The sequence below is a fragment of the Salvelinus fontinalis genome, chromosome 21 (assembly GCF_029448725.1).
Source record: "Salvelinus fontinalis isolate EN_2023a chromosome 21, ASM2944872v1, whole genome shotgun sequence".
NCBI lineage: Eukaryota > Metazoa > Chordata > Actinopteri > Salmoniformes > Salmonidae > Salvelinus > Salvelinus fontinalis.
The window spans coordinates 13348086-13365932 of NC_074685.1; the positions used below are offsets into that span (position 1 = coordinate 13348086).

Here is a 17847-nt window from a genome sequence, read left to right on the forward strand (position 1 = left end):
ATCAGCACAAAAACATCCTCTGGCGGATTGCACTAGCATCGAATAGTCCCCGCGATATGCAACTTTTCAGGGAAGTCAGGAACCAATATACGCAGTCAGTCAGGAAAGCAAAGGCTAGCTTTTTCAAACAGAAATTTGCATCCTGTAGTTCTAACTCCAAAAAGTTTTGGGACACTGTAAAGTCCATGGAGAACAAGAGAACCTCCTCCCAGCTGTCCACTGCACTGAGGCTAGGTAACACTGTCACCACCGAAAAATCCACGATAATTGAGAATTTCAATAAGCATTTCTCTACGGCTGGCCATGCTTTCCTCCTGGCTACCCCAACCCCGGCCAACAGCTCCACACCCCCCGCAGCTACTTTCCCAAGCCTCCCCAGCTTCTCCTTCCCCCAAATCCAGATTGCAGATGTTCTGAAAGCGCTGCAAAACCTGGACCCGTACAAATCAGCTGGGCTAGACAATCTCGGACCCTCTCTTTCTAAAATTATTATTGGAAAGTTGCCGCGGTCATCCCCCTCTTAAAAGGGGGTAACACTCTAGACCCAAACTTTTATAGACCTATATCCATCCTGCCCTGCCTTTCTAAAGTCTTTGAAAGCCAAGTAAATAAACAGATCACTGACCATTTCGAATCCCACCGCACCTTCTAAGCTGTGCAGTCCGGTTTTTAAGCTGGTCACGGGTGCACCTCAGCCACGTTCAAGGTACTAAACGATATCATAACCGCCATCGATAAAAGACTGTGCAGCCGCCTTCATCGACCTGGCCAAGGCTTTCGACTCTGTCAATCACTGTATTCTTATCGGCAGACTCAACAGCCTTTGTTTCTCAAATGACTGCCTCACCTGGTTCACCAAAAACTTCTCAGACAGAGTTCAGTGTGTAAAATCGGAGGGCCTGTTGTCCGGACCTCTGGCAGTCTCCATGGGGGTACACCAGGGTTCAATTCTCGGGCCGACTCTTTTCTCTGTATATATCAACGATGTCACTCTTGCTGCGGGTGATTCCCTGATCCACCTCTACGCAGACAACACCATTCTGTATACATTTATCCCTTCTTTGGACACTGTGTTAACTAACCTCCAAACGGGCTTCAATGCCATACAACACTCCTTCCGTGGCCTCCAACTGCTCTTAAATGCTAGTAAAACCAAATACATGCTTTTCAACCGTTCACTGCCCGCACCCGCCCGCCTGACTAGCATCACTACTCTGGATGGTTCTGACTTAGAATATGTGGACAGCTACAAATACCTAGGTGTCTGGCTAGACTGTAAACTCTCCTTCCAGACTCATATTAAACATCTCCAGTCCAAAATTAAATCTAGAATTGGCTTCCTATTTCGTAACAAAGCCTCCTTCATTCACGCCGCCAAACATACCCTCGTAAAACTGACTATCCTACCGATCCTCGACTTTGGCGATGTCATTTACAAAATAGCTTCCAATACTCTACTCAGCAAACTGGATGCAGTCTATCACAGTGCAATCCGTTTTGTCACCGAAGCCCCTTATAACACCCACCACTGCGACCTGTATGCTCTAGTCAGCTGGCCCTCGCTACATATTCGTCGTCAGACCCACTGGCTCCAGATCATCTATAAGTCTATGCTAGGTAAAGCTCTGCCTTATCTCAGCCCACTGGTAACGATAACAACACCCACCCGTAGCACGCGCTCCAGCAGGTACTATATCTCACTGGTCATCCCAAAGCCAACACCTCCTTTGGCCGCCTTTCCTTCCAGTTCTCTGCTGCCAATGATTGGAACGAATTGCAAAAATCACTGAAGCTGGAGACCTATATTTCTCTCACTAACTTTAAACATCAGCTATCTGAGCAGCTAACCGATCGCTGCAGCTGTACATAGCCCATCTGTACATAGCCCATCCAATCTACCTACCTCATCCCCATATTGTTTTTATTTACTTTTCTGCTCTTTTGCATACCAGTATTTCTACTTGCACATCACCATCTGCTCATCTATCACTCCAGTGTTAATTTGCTAAATTGTAATTACACATCTACTATGGCCTATTTATTGTCTTACCTCCTCACGCCATTTGCATACACTGTATATTGACTTTATTTTTTTCTATTGTGTTATTGACTGTACGCTTGTTTATTCCATGTGTAACTCTGTGTTGTTGTTTGTGTCGCACTGCTTTGCTTTATTTTGGCCAGGTCGCAGATGTAAATGAGAACTTGTTCTCAACTAGCTTACCTGGTTCAATAAAGGTGAAAAAAATAAATAAAATAAGAATAACAAATAATTAAAGAGCAGCAGTAAATAACAATAGCGGGGCTATATACAGGGGGTACCGGTACAGAGGCAATGTGCAAGTAGGTAGAGTTATTAAAGTGACTATGCATAGATAATAACAGAGAGTAGCAGCAGCATAGAAGAGGGGGGAGGCTTAATGTAAATAGTCTAGGTAGCCATTTGATTAGATGTTCTGGAGTCTTATGGCTTGGGGGTAGAAGCTGTTTGGAAGCCTCTTGGACCTAGACTTGGTGCTCCGGTACTGCTTGCTGTGCGGTAGCAGAGAGAACAGTCTATGTCTAGGGTGGCTGGAGTCTTTGAAAATTTTTAGGGCCATTCCTCTGACAACGCCTGGTATAGAGGTCCTGGATGGCAGGAAGTTTGGCCCCGGTGATGTACTGGGCCGTACACACTACCCTCTGTTGCGCCTTGTGGTCGGAGGCCGAGCAGTTGCCATACCAGGCAGTGATGCAACCCGTCAGGATCCTCTTGATGATGCAGCTGTAAAATCTTTTGAGGATCTAAGGACCCATGCCAAATCTTTTCAGTCTTCTGAGGGGTAATAGGTTTTGTCGTGATCTCTTCATGACTGTCTTGGTGTGCTTGGACCATGTTAGTTTGTTGATGATGTGGACACCAAGGAACTTGAAGCTCTCAACCTGCTCCACTACAGCCCCATTGATGAGAATGGGGGCGTGCTCGGTCCTCCTTTTCCTGTAGTCCACAATCATCTCCTTTGTCTTGATCACATTGAGGGAGAGGTTGTTGTCCTTGCACCACACGGTCAGGTCTCTGACCTCCTCCCTATAGGCTGTCTCATCGTTGTCGGTGATCTGGCCTACCACTGTTGTGTCATCGGCAAACTTAATGATGGTGTTGGAGTCGTGTCCTGGCTGTGCAGTCATGAGTGAACAGGGAGTACAGGAGGGGGACTGAGCACACACCCGAGGGGCCCTCGTGTTGAGGATCAGCGTGGCAGATGTGTTCTTACCTACCCTTACCACCTGGGGGGTGGCCCGTCAGCAAGTCCAGGATCCAGTTGCAGAGGGAGGTGTTTAGTCCCAGGGTCCGTAATCTGGTAATGAATGGTGTTGTGTAAAACAAGTTGAGGAGACTAAATTACTTGGTGTTACTTAAGATTGTGAACTGTCATGGTCAAAATATATAGATTCAATGGTTGTAAAGATGGGGAGAGGTCTATCCGTAATAAAGATATGACACCAGACTCCACAAAGCAAGTTCTGCAGGCTCTAGTTTTATCTTATTATTAAATATGTTTCTTATAAGAAACTGTTTTCATAGTCAACTTACACACAGCACTGACACACACACACTTACCCCACTAGACATGTCCCCACAGGTCCAGAACAAATTCAAGGAAATGTAGAGTATTATACAGAGTCATGAGTTCTCCCTTCCATCTTATATAGCGCAAGTGAACAGCAAACCTGGTTTAAAAAAAATTATAATAAAGTAAAACATCAGGGCACAACGCCTCGCCCTCATGTGACGTCCTTGTTATGTGTATGTACTGACATGTATGTGTAACTGTTAGATGCACACATACACTACATGTTGTTTTTAAATGTATGCAAATTGAAAAGTAATTTTGTCTGTCTTTTTTGCTTTATGTCAGACCCCAGTAAGACTAGCTGTCGCCATAGGAGTTGGCTAATGGGGATCTAATCAATCACATCAAACAGAGAGAATGCAGAAATTAACAATCAAATCACTTTATTTGCCAATTCATTCATACAGGCAAATAAAATAGCATGGGCTCTACAGTGTACACACACACTCACACATACAGTCATGGTTGGGTGGATATCTTACAATGCAAATAGAAGAGCTGGGTCGCATTCAGGAGACCTAAATGGGAGAAAAAAACGAACAATTGCATTCCTATTGAACAAGTTCTCTGTTTGGAAATGTAATGCGCCTCCTAAACACACCCCTTGTCTGAGTAAAATAAAACTACATTGCGATTGGGAACAGAGGATTCTGGGAGGCTGTCAATCATTTCTGCTGTCCTTGTGTGCCGAACTCCAACTCTTTCTCCCTCCCCCGGGGTTAAGGTTGGGGAGGGGGAGTCTTGCATTCACTCATTTCCGCTGTCCTCTGTGTCGTCTTCTCCTCCCTCGCTCCGTCCCTCCGTCTCTCCGTCCCTCCCTCTCTCAGGGTAGTTGAGGATGTGGCGGTTGGCCTGAATGAGGTACTGCTGCTGTTTGAAATACACCTTCAACACTCCCTTCATCACCACAAATGCTATACCACCCTACAACACAGAGAAAGAGAGCGAGAGACAAACATAAAACAAATTCTACCCCAGCCTTGAAACATACTGTACAAATACACTCTCCCCTCACCAGAACGGTGCGTTGCAGAGATGAGGGTACCCTGCTGAAGATCAGTCGTCCCACCAGGCTGGCTACAGAGGGGAAGATGAGAGCTCCACACAGAGTACGAGACACTGACAGGTGGTCCCCTCCATTACCCCCATCAGCTGGCACACGGGGCAACGGACGACCTATACCTGGGAGGGAGGGGAAGAGAGGAAGAGTTAAAAATTGTTTTGTCAAATGCATTTCATTTGCAGAATGTACTATATGCTGTAACGTTTACTAAACCTCTAGAGTTAACCATACCTCAGACAGACAGCCATACCCCAGGCAGACAACCTGTCTTCTCACTTTTGTATGTATGTATGCATGCATGCATGTATACCTGGCAATAGCAGCTGTAGTTTAGAGGAGTGTCTCTGCCACAGCCTCAGTATGTAGTCCTCCCAGCGGATCATCTTGCCCAGGACAAGCATCACAGGGATGGTAGGTAGACCCATCAGGAGGAACAGAGGATCTGCTCTCTCCATCACATCCAAGCCCTTCTTATGGCCCACCACCTGGAGAAAGAGGGGGAGGGGTAGAAGATGAGGGAGGGAGGGAAAGAGGTGAGCTGGGACTCTTGTGTTTTGAGTTGCATTGTTGTTTGCAATGGATTCACTGAACTAGTTACTGAACTAGTGAGTAGTTAGTGTTAGTTATGGGTCAAAGGTTAAGGGTATAACGCATATGACAGGGTTAAGGTTCAGAAGTCAAGAGGCATGTACCTGCATGACAGTCACAGCTCCATAGGTGACAGCTGACCAATAGACTGTCCCCAGCACCACACCGGCAGCAGTGAATGGACTGGCCCGTGACAGAGCACTGTTCATCTGCTGGAGGAAGTATACCAATGGCCCTGGAGGGTGGGGGACAAACATATACAGACAGCCATTAACTAACTGACACACCTGGACATGAAAGCTACAGAATAGAACTTTCATTGTGGTGTGTAGTGTGTTTGTGTGCGAGTTGGTGAGTGTGTTTGTTCTATATCTCACCTTGGGTAAGATGATGCAGTGTGTGTGTGTGTGTGTTAGTTACCCATTTTGGGAAAGAAAATGCGGTACTCTGTGCCACACTGAGGGCAGCTGACGGCTCCTCCACTGTTTCCTTTCTGCTTCTCATCGAGCCAACGCTGCAGACAGGCCTGGTGGATCCACTTGGTACAGCCCTTACATCTACAGGGGCTCACCCACTCTGCCACGCTGTCCTCTCTCTCTGTCGCAAAACACACCCAGCAGTGCCTGGAAACACACAGAGGGAGACACAGGTTAATACGCACGCACGCACGCACACACACGCACACACACACACACACACTTACTTCTCAGGGGGCTCCTCCACACAGGCCATCTTGAGTCTGTTCAGTTCCTCTAGGTCCCCGTCTCACCATGGGCCAGCCAGGCAAGATCTACACACACATTCTTTCACTTTCTCTACATCTGGCTAAAATATAGACCCAATAGGTACCCTTTGCGAGGCATTGGAAAACCTCGCTGGTCTTTGTGTTTCAATCTGTTTTTGAAATTCACTGCTTGACCGAGGGACCTTAAAGATCATTTTATGTGTGGTGTGCAGAGATGAGGTAGTCATTCATGTTAAACACAATTATTGCATCCGTGCAACTTATGTGACTTGTTAAGCATATTTTTACTCTTGAACTTACTTAGGCTTGCCAAAACAAAGGGGTTGAATACAATATTGACTCAAGACATTTCAGCTTTTAATTTGTACACATTTCTACTAACTGCCTGTATTAGCTTGCTTCTTCTACATTCACAAACTCACTTCCGGTCAAACTTGTAACTTAGCTGGCTAACTGGCTACAAAGGCCTTGGCTAAACTAATTTTAGCTATAGTTAATGCTGTGATGCATATTTTCTATGTTTTAGTTGGATCAGAAAATGACATGTCCATACAATTTGCCATTCATAAGTTTTAATCGCTTTGTGATACTTGCTGACGGCCTAGTGTTAAGAGTAGCCATACTAGCTACCTCCGGTGCGTAACTACCTAGCTAGCTAACTATAGATTAGAGGAATTCATAACTTTTAGTTGTTGTTGAATAATGACAGTGGTTTCTTACCTCGACAATACCTCTATTTAAAAACCTGTAAGTACCTTACAGTCAGTTTTTTAACTGGTTGGATGACAATAAAAGAGATTTGATTTATAAAAAATATTCGAACTGCCTGTCCTACGGACGGACAAAAATACATAACAGTTCTTCCGGTTACAGACACTTTTTCTTAAAGGCAAATACATTTTTTTCCTCCAACTTCAACATTTTTGGATGTTGTGGAATTTACAGATAAAACATACATAATTTCTGTTCATCAATAATTGCCCATGATTTCCCAAACATGCACATAATAATGTAATAGATATTATGTTTCCACCCACTCTGATGCTCATCTATTCATCTTGGAAAGGGGGAAAGTTTATTTAGCTGAAGGTACATTTATTCATAAAGATGGTGATGATGATAATAATGATTATGATGATGATGATGGAAAAACAAGACGGCAAAAACTGCACAAGCTCACAACCCTGAATCTGGGTTTGACAGCGAGCACGTGGGCTCCAGCTGGCAGTATTGCCATTGGCTGTTGCACTGTCAGTCTACTCTAGAGACAACCGCATACCTACTGGGTTAGGTTGTGATCAACGCAAGCAGCAGCGACCGGTGGTCTGAGACCAGAGTGACAGGGCGTTATTTACATGATTAAAATATCAAATAGGCAAGATTGTATCAAAGGATTAATAGAAACATATCTTAAACAATCAGTTCGTCATGGAGTCCTATGACATTATAGCTAACCAGCCGGTTGTGATCGATAATGTAAGTATGATGTCACTCATCCACACCCTTGCCTAGCTAACGACTAGCCAGGGAGGGTAGCTAGCTAGTGTTGTGTTGGAGGTTTTGATCAAAGATTTTTATAACTAAACAAAGATAGGCAACAGCCTGTCGTTTCCAATGGAAACAAAGCCATAGTGGGCAGAACAAGGAAAGAGGTGGGCAGAGCCGAGTACGAGCTAGCGAGATCCTATTGGCCTGTTCTAGCAGACATCTGCATATTTCCGTCAGGGAATACCTATTCTGAGGTGCGCGTGTGCAATAACTAAATTCGCCTTTGCACCCCTTCTAAACGCCTTCTTTTTTTTTTTTTACTTTGGCAAAGGGTAAAGTCTACAACAGATTGTAGTTTTGGGAAAATAAAACTATTGAGATCAAATGTTTCATCTATGAGGACATTTGCATAATGTTGGCCAAAATCCACTGCCCGCTTCTGGGCTTCCTCTCACTACCATATTTGGTCGTGAGTGGAAACGCTAAGCGGATGATTCACATTTATACATCCGGTGAAATATCTGTCTTATTGTTCTAGCTGTGCTTTGATAGCGGACATTACTGAATACATTGTACTAGCTTACTATTCATAAATATATTCCACTTGCGCTTAGCCACCTCTTTCCACGTGCACCTCGTGTAGTAGAATGTATCTTTATCGACTGTGCCGCAAAAGCATGCTCAAGCGGCAGAGTCGATTTCCGCGCTTATAAACCCAGGGTCGTTACACTATGTTGCTGTGTGTGCTGCAGAATCAGCGAACGTTATTTAGCCAGCTTACGTTGTTATTTTTCATCCAAACACTGGTTTGCCTGTATCGTCTCCATCATATATGTTCTGTTCTGGAAGAATAACTATCTAGCTAGATTTATATGATACATTTACAGTTAACGTCAGGCACTAGCTAGGTAAATAGCTGCAACACCGGCTAGATACACAGTTGTGTCGCCGGGAAACAAACCCCACCTTGCGAACGGCTAGCCATCTATGCGAAATGCGTTGGTCGAGAAAGAAGTTAGCTAGCAGCGTTAGCTATCGCCACCTGTCACTGATTATGTGGACCACACTATAAATAAACCACTTATTTCCTAAATGAGCTTATTCGCTAGATAATTGGTCCTGAATGAGTGTACTGGACCTTGCAGGTGATAACTGTTGTGTTGTTGTCAACATAATACTACCTGTGTCATCTGTTGCCCTGTCATGAGCCCAGAGGCATTTCATGGGCTAATGTTTTACTCAAACCCTTATGACTATTAATTATAAGGAAACACTAGGCATGTTAAAGCCCAGTGATGCAGCCATAACCCAGCAGATAGGGGCTGTGATGTCTCAGAGTGGGATAATGCCTTCCGCTGCCTCAGGCTGTGTCTTATGACTCAACACACACGAAGAAGTGTTAATTGTTGTGGCTTGGGACAGACAACTTAAGTAGTCATAGCTTGATATGAATAACTTTCTCTCCTGTCCTATCTCTCCTAATCTTCCCTCTACCTCCATCTGTCTCTCCCCAGGGTTCAGGTGTTGTCAAAGCTGGCTTTGCTGGAGACCAGATCCCCAAATACTGCTTCCCCAACTAGTAAGACCTCCTTTATTTGTACCTATCCTACATCAATAAGACACAGCTGTGATTCAGATGGATAACATCCGTGGGTTTGTTTCTAACTGTTTTGTGTTCTGCTGTGTGTGATCCAGTGTGGGCCGTCCCAAGCACGTGCGCGTGATGGCAGGAGCCCTGGAGGGGGACCTCTTCATTGGACCCAAAGCAGAGGTAGGCTTCATACCATAGCCTTACACACACACACACACACACACACACACACACACACACACACACACACACACACACACACACACACACACACACTATGAAGGGGCCAGTTTCATCAAGCCTCTAACCCTTCTCTTATCCCTCCCTCCCAGGAGCACAGAGGGTTGCTGTCAGTAAGGTATCCTATGGAGCATGGTATAGTGAAGGACTGGAACGATATGGAGAGGATCTGGCAGTACGTCTACTCTAAGGAACAGCTGCAGACCTTCTCAGAGGAGGTGGGCTCTCCTCTCACCTCCTTATTCTCCTCCTCCCCTTTTCCTGTCTCTAATCTCCTCACTGTGTGAACAGTTTACCATTGTTGTAAATGTTAGGCTTCTTGATTTATTGAATTGTATAAAAAATGATGGATGTTGTGAGTGTGTGAAAAGTATTTAACAGACAAGGGAGCTAGTATGACTAAGAAAGCGATTTTCAGCCTTCTGGCTCGCATGCTAACTGGATCTTTCTTCCCCTCCAGCACCCTGTCCTGCTGACTGAAGCCCCTCTGAACCCCAGTAAGAACAGGGAGAAGGCGGCTGAGGTGTTCTTTGAGACCTTCAACGTTCCCGCCCTCTTTATCTCCATGCAGGCAGTCCTTAGTCTGTGAGTACGCTACACTGTTTGTGTGTTTGCGTACATACCGTGTGTGTTAGTGTGTGCAGGCACGCTTTTGTGTGTTTGTTATACTCACGCCCCTTTCTCTGGTCCAGCTATGCGACAGGGCGTACCACGGGTGTGGTGTTGGATGCAGGCGACGGGGTGACCCATGCGGTGCCCATCTACGAGGGCTTTGCCATTCCCCACTCCATCATGAGGGTGGACATCGCTGGAAGGGACGTGTCCCGTTACCTCCGGCTGCTGCTACGCAAGGAGGGCTATGACTTCCATACCTCCGCAGAGTTTGAGGTGGTCCGCACCATCAAAGAGGTAAGGGACGGACAGTGTGTGTGTGTGTGTGACCTAACTAGAAGAAAATGAAGGGGTCAATAGGAATTGCTGTCAATTAGGGCTGGGCAATTTGGCCTAAAAATCACATCTCTATTTTTTTCAAACATATGGGTCATTCACAATATATATCTATTATCATTTTAAATGTTCTCTCTAAATAAGCATTGTTGTACAATTAAAGTTCAAATGCACTGCATTTGAACTTTAAGCAATAATCTAATGAATTCATAAGACACTAATAATTATTTAATCAAAATAATTCAACCTGCTTTTTAAACATTTTATAATCACTGATCCAGCTTTCAAGTCTGTCTATGAAATGGCCCTTTTTTGTTGCAAATGTAACCAGAACCCTGCATAATGCACATTCACTAACTAACTTCATATAGCAGGCATCAGGCTATAGAACATTAACACAGGTCTCATCAACAATCTCTCCAGCCCACATGCTAGTGATTAGCCAGCTAATTTTATATTTCATGTTTACCAACTTGGATGTATTTTCTAGCTAACAAGAAAACAGTTGAATATTTATAAACACACCCTGCTGTCCGTCTCCAACTGTTTGAGCAGCATGCTAGCCTGTCCACTTTGTTCCCTTCTGTCTCCAACTGTTTGAACAGCATGCTAGCCTGTCCACTTTGTTCCCTTCTGTCTCCAACTGTTTGAACAGCATGCTAGCCTGTCCACTTTGTTCCCTTCTGTCTCCAACTGTTTGAACAGCATGCTAGCCTGTCCACTTTGTTCCCTTCTGTCTCCAACTGTTTGAACAGCATGCTAGCCTGTCCACTTTGTTCCCTTCTGTCTCCAACTGTTTGAACAGCATGCTAGCCTGTCCACTTTGTTCCCTTCTGTCTCCAACTGTTTGAACAGCATGCTAGCCTGTCCACTTTGTTCCCTTCTGTCTCCAACTGTTTGAACAGCATGCTAGCCTGTCCACTTTGTTCCCTTCTGTCTCCAACTGTTTGAACAGCATGCTAGCCTGTCCACTTTGTTCCCTTCTGTCTCCAACTGTTTGAACAGCATGCTAGCCTGTCCACTTTGTTCCCTTCTGTCTCCAACTGTTTGAACAGCATGCTAGCCTGTCCACTTTGTTCCCTTCTGTCTCCAACTGTTTGAGCAGCATGCTAGCCTGTCCACTTTGTTCCCTTCTGTCTCCAACTGTTTGAACAGCATGCTAGCCTGTCCACTTTGTTCCCTTCTGTCTCCAACTGTTTGAACAGCATGCTAGCCTGTCCACTTTGTTCCCTTCTGTCTCCAACTGTTTGAACAGCATGCTAGCCTGTCCACTTTGTTCCCTTCTGTCTCCAACTGTTTGAACAGCATGCTAGCCTGTCCACTTTGTTCCCTTCTGTCTCCAACTGTTTGAACAGCATGCTAGCCTGTCCACTTTGTTCCCTTCTGTCTCCAACTGTTTGAACAGCATGCTAGCCTGTCCACTTTGTTCCATGCTGTCCGTCTCCAACTGTTTGAACAGCATGCTAGCCTGTCCACTTTGTTCCCTTCTGTCCGTCTCCAACTGTTTGAGCAGCATGCTAGCCTGTCCACTTTGTTCCCTTCTGTCTCCAACTGTTTGAACAGCATGCTAGCCTGTCCACTTTGTTCCCTTCTGTCTCCAACTGTTTGAACAGCATGCTAGCCTGTCCACTTTGTTCCCTTCTGTCTCCAACTGTTTGAACAGCATGCTAGCCTGTCCACTTTGTTCCCTTCTGTCTCCAACTGTTTGAACAGCATGCTAGCCTGTCCACTTTGTTCCATGCTGTCCGTCTCCAACTGTTTGAACAGCATGCTAGCCTGTCCACTTTGTTCCCTTCTGTCCGTCTCCAACTGTTTGAGCAGCATGCTAGCCTGTCCACTTTGTTCCCTTCTGTCTCCAACTGTTTGAACAGCATGCTAGCCTGTCCACTTTGTTCCCTTCTGTCTCCAACTGTTTGAACAGCATGCTAGCCTGTCCACTTTGTTCCCTTCTGTCTCCAACTGTTTGAACAGCATGCTAGCCTGTCCACTTTGTTCCCTTCTGTCTCCAACTGTTTGAACAGCATGCTAGCCTGTCCACTTTGTTCACATGTTGAAATCAAGTGGCCTACCTTATTTCTCAGAATGACAACGAGTTGCCAATTCCTTATATAATTGTGTTTTATGCTTATTGCACATTTATAAAACACAGACTAGACCGTATAAGTCTTTGACTAAAATGCTGCTCGTGGTATGTGGCACGACAAACTTAGCCTTCTTTTCCAGAATCAATGTTCATTGATACTCCTGTTTTAGTCATGTCTGCTCTGTACGCCATGTGAGCAGTTGAGACATAAAAAGGGTATCGTCAGAAAGGTTAACTTGTCCTTTATTACAGTTAAATCATGTTTCAGTGTGTTTCAGTGTCCATATGACTGATTCTGTTGGACCAAACCTCAAATTCAAATAGCGAGTTGAAACAGCGGGCTTATTCTCTTTGGGCTTATTTTGGACCTACGTTTGTCATCTGCCTTCCCGACTTTGGGACAACGACTCCCATTGTTAGGGCAGAGACGTGCATCTCATCATTATATACAGATCTCTGGTGTAAATGGGGAGGTGCACACAGCACAGAAGGAGCAAAAGAGACCGGACCAAAAATACAACACGAGAACAAGCGGACATAAACGCTCATAAAGACAAAATCCGTTACAGGCATTTGGAATATCGCGGAAAAACATATATTCAAATGAATCTAATTAATTAAATATATTGGCCAGCCTTACTGTCAATAGGGAAGTGCTGGTAATATGTGTGTTTCTGTCCTCAGAGAGCCTGCTACCTGTCCCTGAACCCCCAGAAGGATGAGACTCTGGAGACCGAGAAGGCCCAGTACACCCTCCCCGACGGTAGCACGCTGGATGTGAGTCAAACACCACACACACACACACACACACACACACACACACACACACACACACACACACACACACACACACACACACACACACTGTTTTATTTTGAAGGACTACAAACATCAATATCATCATCTCTGACACCCAGTTGACCCTAACTCTGACCTCTGCCCCCTGTCCAGATTGGTCCAGCCAGGTTCCGCGCCCCAGAGCTGCTGTTCAGGCCAGACTTGATCGGAGACGAGAGCGAGGGGATCCACGAGGTGCTGGCCTTCGCTATCCAGAAGTCTGACATGGACCTCCGACGCACACTCTTCTCCAACATCGTACTGTCTGGAGGATCCACACTGCTCAAAGGTTACACACACACACACACACACTGACCAACAACAACTAATACTAGTGTGTTGTGAAAGTAGGTGTTTTCTCATGTGGTTTAAGGCTCCTTAGCTAACAGTCTTTTCTGCTGCAGGTTTCGGGGACAGGTTACTAAGCGAAGTGAAGAAGCTCGCTCCCAAAGACGTGAAGATCAAGGTATAGTAACCAATGACCCAGCTTTTCACCTCTTCTTGGCCAGATCTCAGCATGTTCCTATATGAGTCTTTTTAGCATGTGTGGGCAGGATGTCTCCTCAGCAAGTCCCTGCTGACTTTCCGTCTCTCTCTGTGTTTCCTGTCCAGATTTCCGCCCCTCAGGAGAGGCTCTACTCCACGTGGATCGGGTAAGAGATCACCACACACAGACTCACTCTCACTCACGCATCTCTCTATTCCCTAATCCCTCTCTCCTCCCTCTGTGTTCTGCGTAGTGGCTCCATCCTGGCGTCGTTGGACACCTTTAAGAAAATGTGGGTCAGCAAGAAGGAGTATGAGGAGGACAGAGCACGGGCCATCCACAGGAAGACCTTCTAACACCGCTGCCCTTAAACTGACCTCAACATGACCTATCTGCCCTGTGCTGCCCCAATCTGTCACGACACTACCCTCCAATGCTCCTATATTTGCTCTGTTGCCCCACATGACTGATTTGCCTCAACATCTGGAACTATCCCCACAGCCCCATGTCTGCCCCAGTCTCCCCCTCCCCTTAAGGTCTCCCCCATCCTCTGGCTAGGGGAATTTCCATATACACCCTCCCTCAATTCAGCATGCCTTCTGTTACCAGCCATGTGGGAGAGAGCAGCGTGGCCCTTCAGGCAAGCCTTTGGCCCTCTCACCTCCTCACACACCCAGGGCTGCGTGGGAATCTGTCAATACTGTGGACTGTTCTTTCTGTTCTTAAAGGGGCAATGCTATACTCAACCCTGAAGTATTTATATTACTCTCCTATCTACCCTGCCCTGTACGATACCTTGCATCATATCATCCAATGACAAAGAAGGTGAATTATTTTTGATTCTGTAAGAATTCCATTCCAAACCGAAGAGATTGATTTCATTTTTTTGCGTTCTTTAAAAAAGTATCTTGGTCGTCAGTTACAAATCACCATGTTAATGTCAACGGTTGAATTCACCATTGTTTTCTTTAATTTTTTGGTTTCCATTTGTGTTGGTGTTGAGGGTCGGGGTTAGGATAGTCTGCTATAGGAATAGGTCATGCTGTAGACGGGTAGAGAATACCACTGTGTTTTACATTGGCTCATCAAATATTCAAGGAATTCATTGGAAAACATTCAAAGAACTTCTCTTTCCACTAACCCTCCCACATGTGTTCTTCAACAACGACTAATGGACATGTTTAGACGACAGCGATGTTTAACACTTCCTTTATGATGTGTAAAGTATCTCCATTCAGTTAGCTGTGTTTTTTCTCTTTGTTTGAAAATGACATTAGTGGAAATGGTTTGATAACAAAGGACGGGTGAGATGTATCCTCCTCACTCGGTACCAAATCCAACGGGGGGATTTCAACTTTAAATAACCATTAGATGACCATTGCTATTTCTAAATGACCGTTTAAGATATGACAGTTAAACTTTGGGACCAGTTGAATGGGACCCTTGAATGCCTTGTAAAGATTAAACATGACAAAGTGCTGTCCATAAAACATGTTATTGTTCTGTACTGCACAGAGAGACTGATCTGAGAGCTGTATGCCTGGACAGGATCATCTCTGAGGAGGTCCAAGTCTCCACTAACCATTGATACAGGTTCATATTTAATAATCACCTTTCTGGTTAACCTTCAGATTGATGAAGGCTTATCTGATCCTAGATCTGTGGTTATGGGCAGCTACAACCTGGAGTGATCTCTGATCTCAGTGTTAGTCAAGGGTCAGGGACTAGCTGAATATTGGGTGAAAGGCCACAGAGATCATCCAACAAACATTGTCGTTTTATTTCTCTCCAAAGACTCCATATTTGGCTCCATTTAAAGGATGGTGGAGATCACCTGTTAAATGTTCCCTGTGAGTTATTTTAAAACACCAAGTGAATGGGTTAGAACAATTGAGAGCAATGTTTAGTTGCTATAGACTGTAGTAGGACCATTCTCATAATAAGCATGTAGAAGCACAAGATGGTGGATTATTATCAGTTAGTTTTCTACCCTCTATTCCCCCTCATGTACCACTAGAAGTCTGGCTGTTTATTATGGCTAAGCTGATTTCCCTACGTCTCAGTGGCAGTAAAGGGGTTGTGTCCAAAACTGCGTCCGCCTTACTCCTGTGCCCTGGCACCGGAAAGTCCACTTCAGATTCTGGGTGTTTTTTAAAAGGTTCTATACTTCATCAGCCTTGTGTACAGTGGACCGCTTTTCAAAACGTCAAAAAATACAATAAATGTACAATACTGTTTATTCAAGTGTTGCTTTTACTTTTCATTTTGTAAATTCAGTATAATAAATAAGTTAATGACTGCTGTTGGAGGTGTCTGGTCTTTGTAATTAATTAATCTTTATGATAATCATAACCAACAGGATGCTATGAATTGTTTCAGACATTGTGACCCACTTCAGTTACACTCTGGTGACTTTGGTCACATATTAAACTAACTTATAAAGGCTTTATAAGGCATTAATTCAGAAGTACTACACATGCTTTACAATGAAAGTCATACCACATTCATAAGCAAGTCATATAAGATAAACTGAGAATGCTCTTGGCATCTTTTCTCAGTCACTCAATAAGGACATCACTATCGTCTGCTGGCTGGTAATTACGGGTGAAGTTGACGGCACCATATTGTCTATGTTGGCAGAAATCCACTTTCCAAAAAGCAGAGAGAAGAATATAGGGGGGAGGAGTTTACTCCCAAGTACCTGTGTATAGCCTACCTGTGCAAAGGAGAAAGTAAAACTTTTGCTTATTCCGTAGATCTCCTGTGCAGTGCATTCTCGAAACGTGTAGATACAGTATGTGTGTATTATAGATTTATGGAGGAGATGTTTGGGGAGGGTTGTTGGGAACACTGTGATTGTATTCACCCATGATGGTGGCCTGAAAGGGCAGAACATTGAGGAGTTTCTCCAAGCAGGGAGTCAGGACCTCCAGCAGCTTGTAGAGACATGCGGGAGCAGGTACCACATCCTCAACATTAAGGACAGGGCTCATGGTACTCAGGTTCCAGAGCTGCTGGAGCAGGTAGAGGAGATGGTGGCAAGAAACAGAGAGATTCTACAGCAGGAGAGGAACTTGAGACAGAGGCTTGTGGAGTTGCAGGACTCTGATACAGATAGAGATCCAGGAGCATGAGGTAGATATTAGAACACTCAGTGAAAGAACCACTGAACTGGAGAGACAGGTGAACGAAGAGAGGGAAGAAAATAATAACATTTGGTATTTTATTATGATCCCCATTAGCTGTTGCAAAAGCAGCAGCTACTCTTCCTGGGGTTCATACAAAACATGACATAATACAGAACATTAATAGACAAGAACAGCTCAAGGACAGAAGTACATCATTTCAAAAGAGAACTCGAGAGGAAGCTGAAAAGAGAATCTGATAGGAAGGAGGAGATGGAGAGAAAGCTAAAGAGACTGAGAGCGAAGAGAGAGAATGAGAGGGAGGAGAGACACAGGCAGGAGATAGAGGAGATGAGAGGAAACTATGAAGGAGAGGCCAGAGTTGAAGCAGAGAGAAACCTGATGAAGATAGTTCTGCCTGAGTTACAGAGGAACGTCATGATCTCTAAGACAAAGATGGAGAGGAAGAATAGACAGATGGAGGAGAAGGATAGACATGAAGAAGAAGGATAGAGAGATGATGGAAAAGGATAGAGTAACTACTGTATATAGCCCTGCTACTGTTATTTTGCTGCTGCTCTTTAACTATTTGTTATTTTTATTTTTTTACTTATCTATTTTTTACTTAACACTTATTTTTCTTAAAACTGCGTTGTTGGTTAAGGGCCTGTAAGTAAGTATTTCACTGTAAGGTGAACCTGTTGCATTCTACCTGTTGTATTCGGTGCATGTGACAAATACAATCATTCACAATGTGAGATCAAAAGTGGTCGTCTTACTATTTCAGCAGTGTCATTTTTTCTATTTGTATAAGTGGTTATGTTACATGTTGAAACTTGAAATATAAGTATCTCTACAGTGAAGGATTTATTAGTAATTCATTTATTTACGTTGTCATGCATAGTTTATTAGTTCAAAGAAACCCTTTAATAATGAGTGACTTGAATGACACATTGTGAATTTACTCCCACATTAACAATCAGACTCCCAATGACAACCACCACCTGAGATGGCTATTATTGCAATAAAGAAAATAAA

General features: G+C 44.4%; 2 protein-coding genes across 2 annotated transcripts; one reads left to right on the plus strand and one right to left on the minus strand.

Annotated features, from left to right (window-relative positions):
* Positions 1–3980: 3980 nt before the first annotated feature.
* LOC129818228 (E3 ubiquitin-protein ligase MARCHF5-like) lies at positions 3981–6900 on the minus strand. The gene is made up of 7 exons (XM_055873966.1): positions 6731–6900; positions 5969–6055; positions 5686–5888; positions 5370–5500; positions 4988–5162; positions 4630–4796; positions 3981–4538 (listed from the first exon to the last, which is right to left on the minus strand). Exons 2-7 carry the CDS (start codon positions 5995–5997, stop codon positions 4362–4364), a joined length of 882 nt encoding a protein of 293 aa, XP_055729941.1. The 5' UTR covers positions 5998–6055; positions 6731–6900; the 3' UTR covers positions 3981–4361.
* Positions 6901–7275: 375 nt separating this feature from the next.
* Positions 7276–15987, plus strand: LOC129818227 (beta-centractin). The gene is made up of 11 exons (XM_055873965.1): positions 7276–7486; positions 9013–9077; positions 9194–9269; positions 9422–9547; positions 9790–9914; positions 10022–10238; positions 13045–13137; positions 13312–13486; positions 13602–13663; positions 13810–13850; positions 13938–15987. The coding sequence occupies exons 1-11, from the start codon at positions 7439–7441 to the stop codon at positions 14038–14040; spliced, it is 1131 nt and encodes a 376-aa protein (XP_055729940.1). The 5' UTR covers positions 7276–7438; the 3' UTR covers positions 14041–15987.
* The last annotated feature ends 1860 nt before the right edge of the window (positions 15988–17847 follow it).

Excerpts from the sequence above, each read along its gene's own strand:
- LOC129818227 (XM_055873965.1), top strand. The coding sequence starts at position 7,439 with ATGGAGTCCTATGACATTATAGCTAACCAGCCGGTTGTGATCGATAAT. Across the intron at positions 9,270-9,421 it reads TCATTGGACCCAAAGCAGAG|GAGCACAGAGGGTTGCTGTC; the intron begins GTAGGCTTCATA and ends CCTCCCTCCCAG. Across the intron at positions 9,548-9,789 it reads TGCAGACCTTCTCAGAGGAG|CACCCTGTCCTGCTGACTGA; the intron begins GTGGGCTCTCCT and ends CTTCCCCTCCAG.
- LOC129818228 (XM_055873966.1), bottom strand. The coding sequence starts at position 5,997 with ATGGCCTGTGTGGAGGAGCCCCCTGAGAA. Across the intron at positions 4,797-4,987 it reads ACTACAGCTGCTATTGCCAG|GTATAGGTCGTCCGTTGCCC; the intron begins GTATACATGCAT and ends CCTCCCTCCCAG. Across the intron at positions 4,539-4,629 it reads CTCTGCAACGCACCGTTCTG|GGTGGTATAGCATTTGTGGT; the intron begins GTGAGGGGAGAG and ends TCTGTGTTGTAG.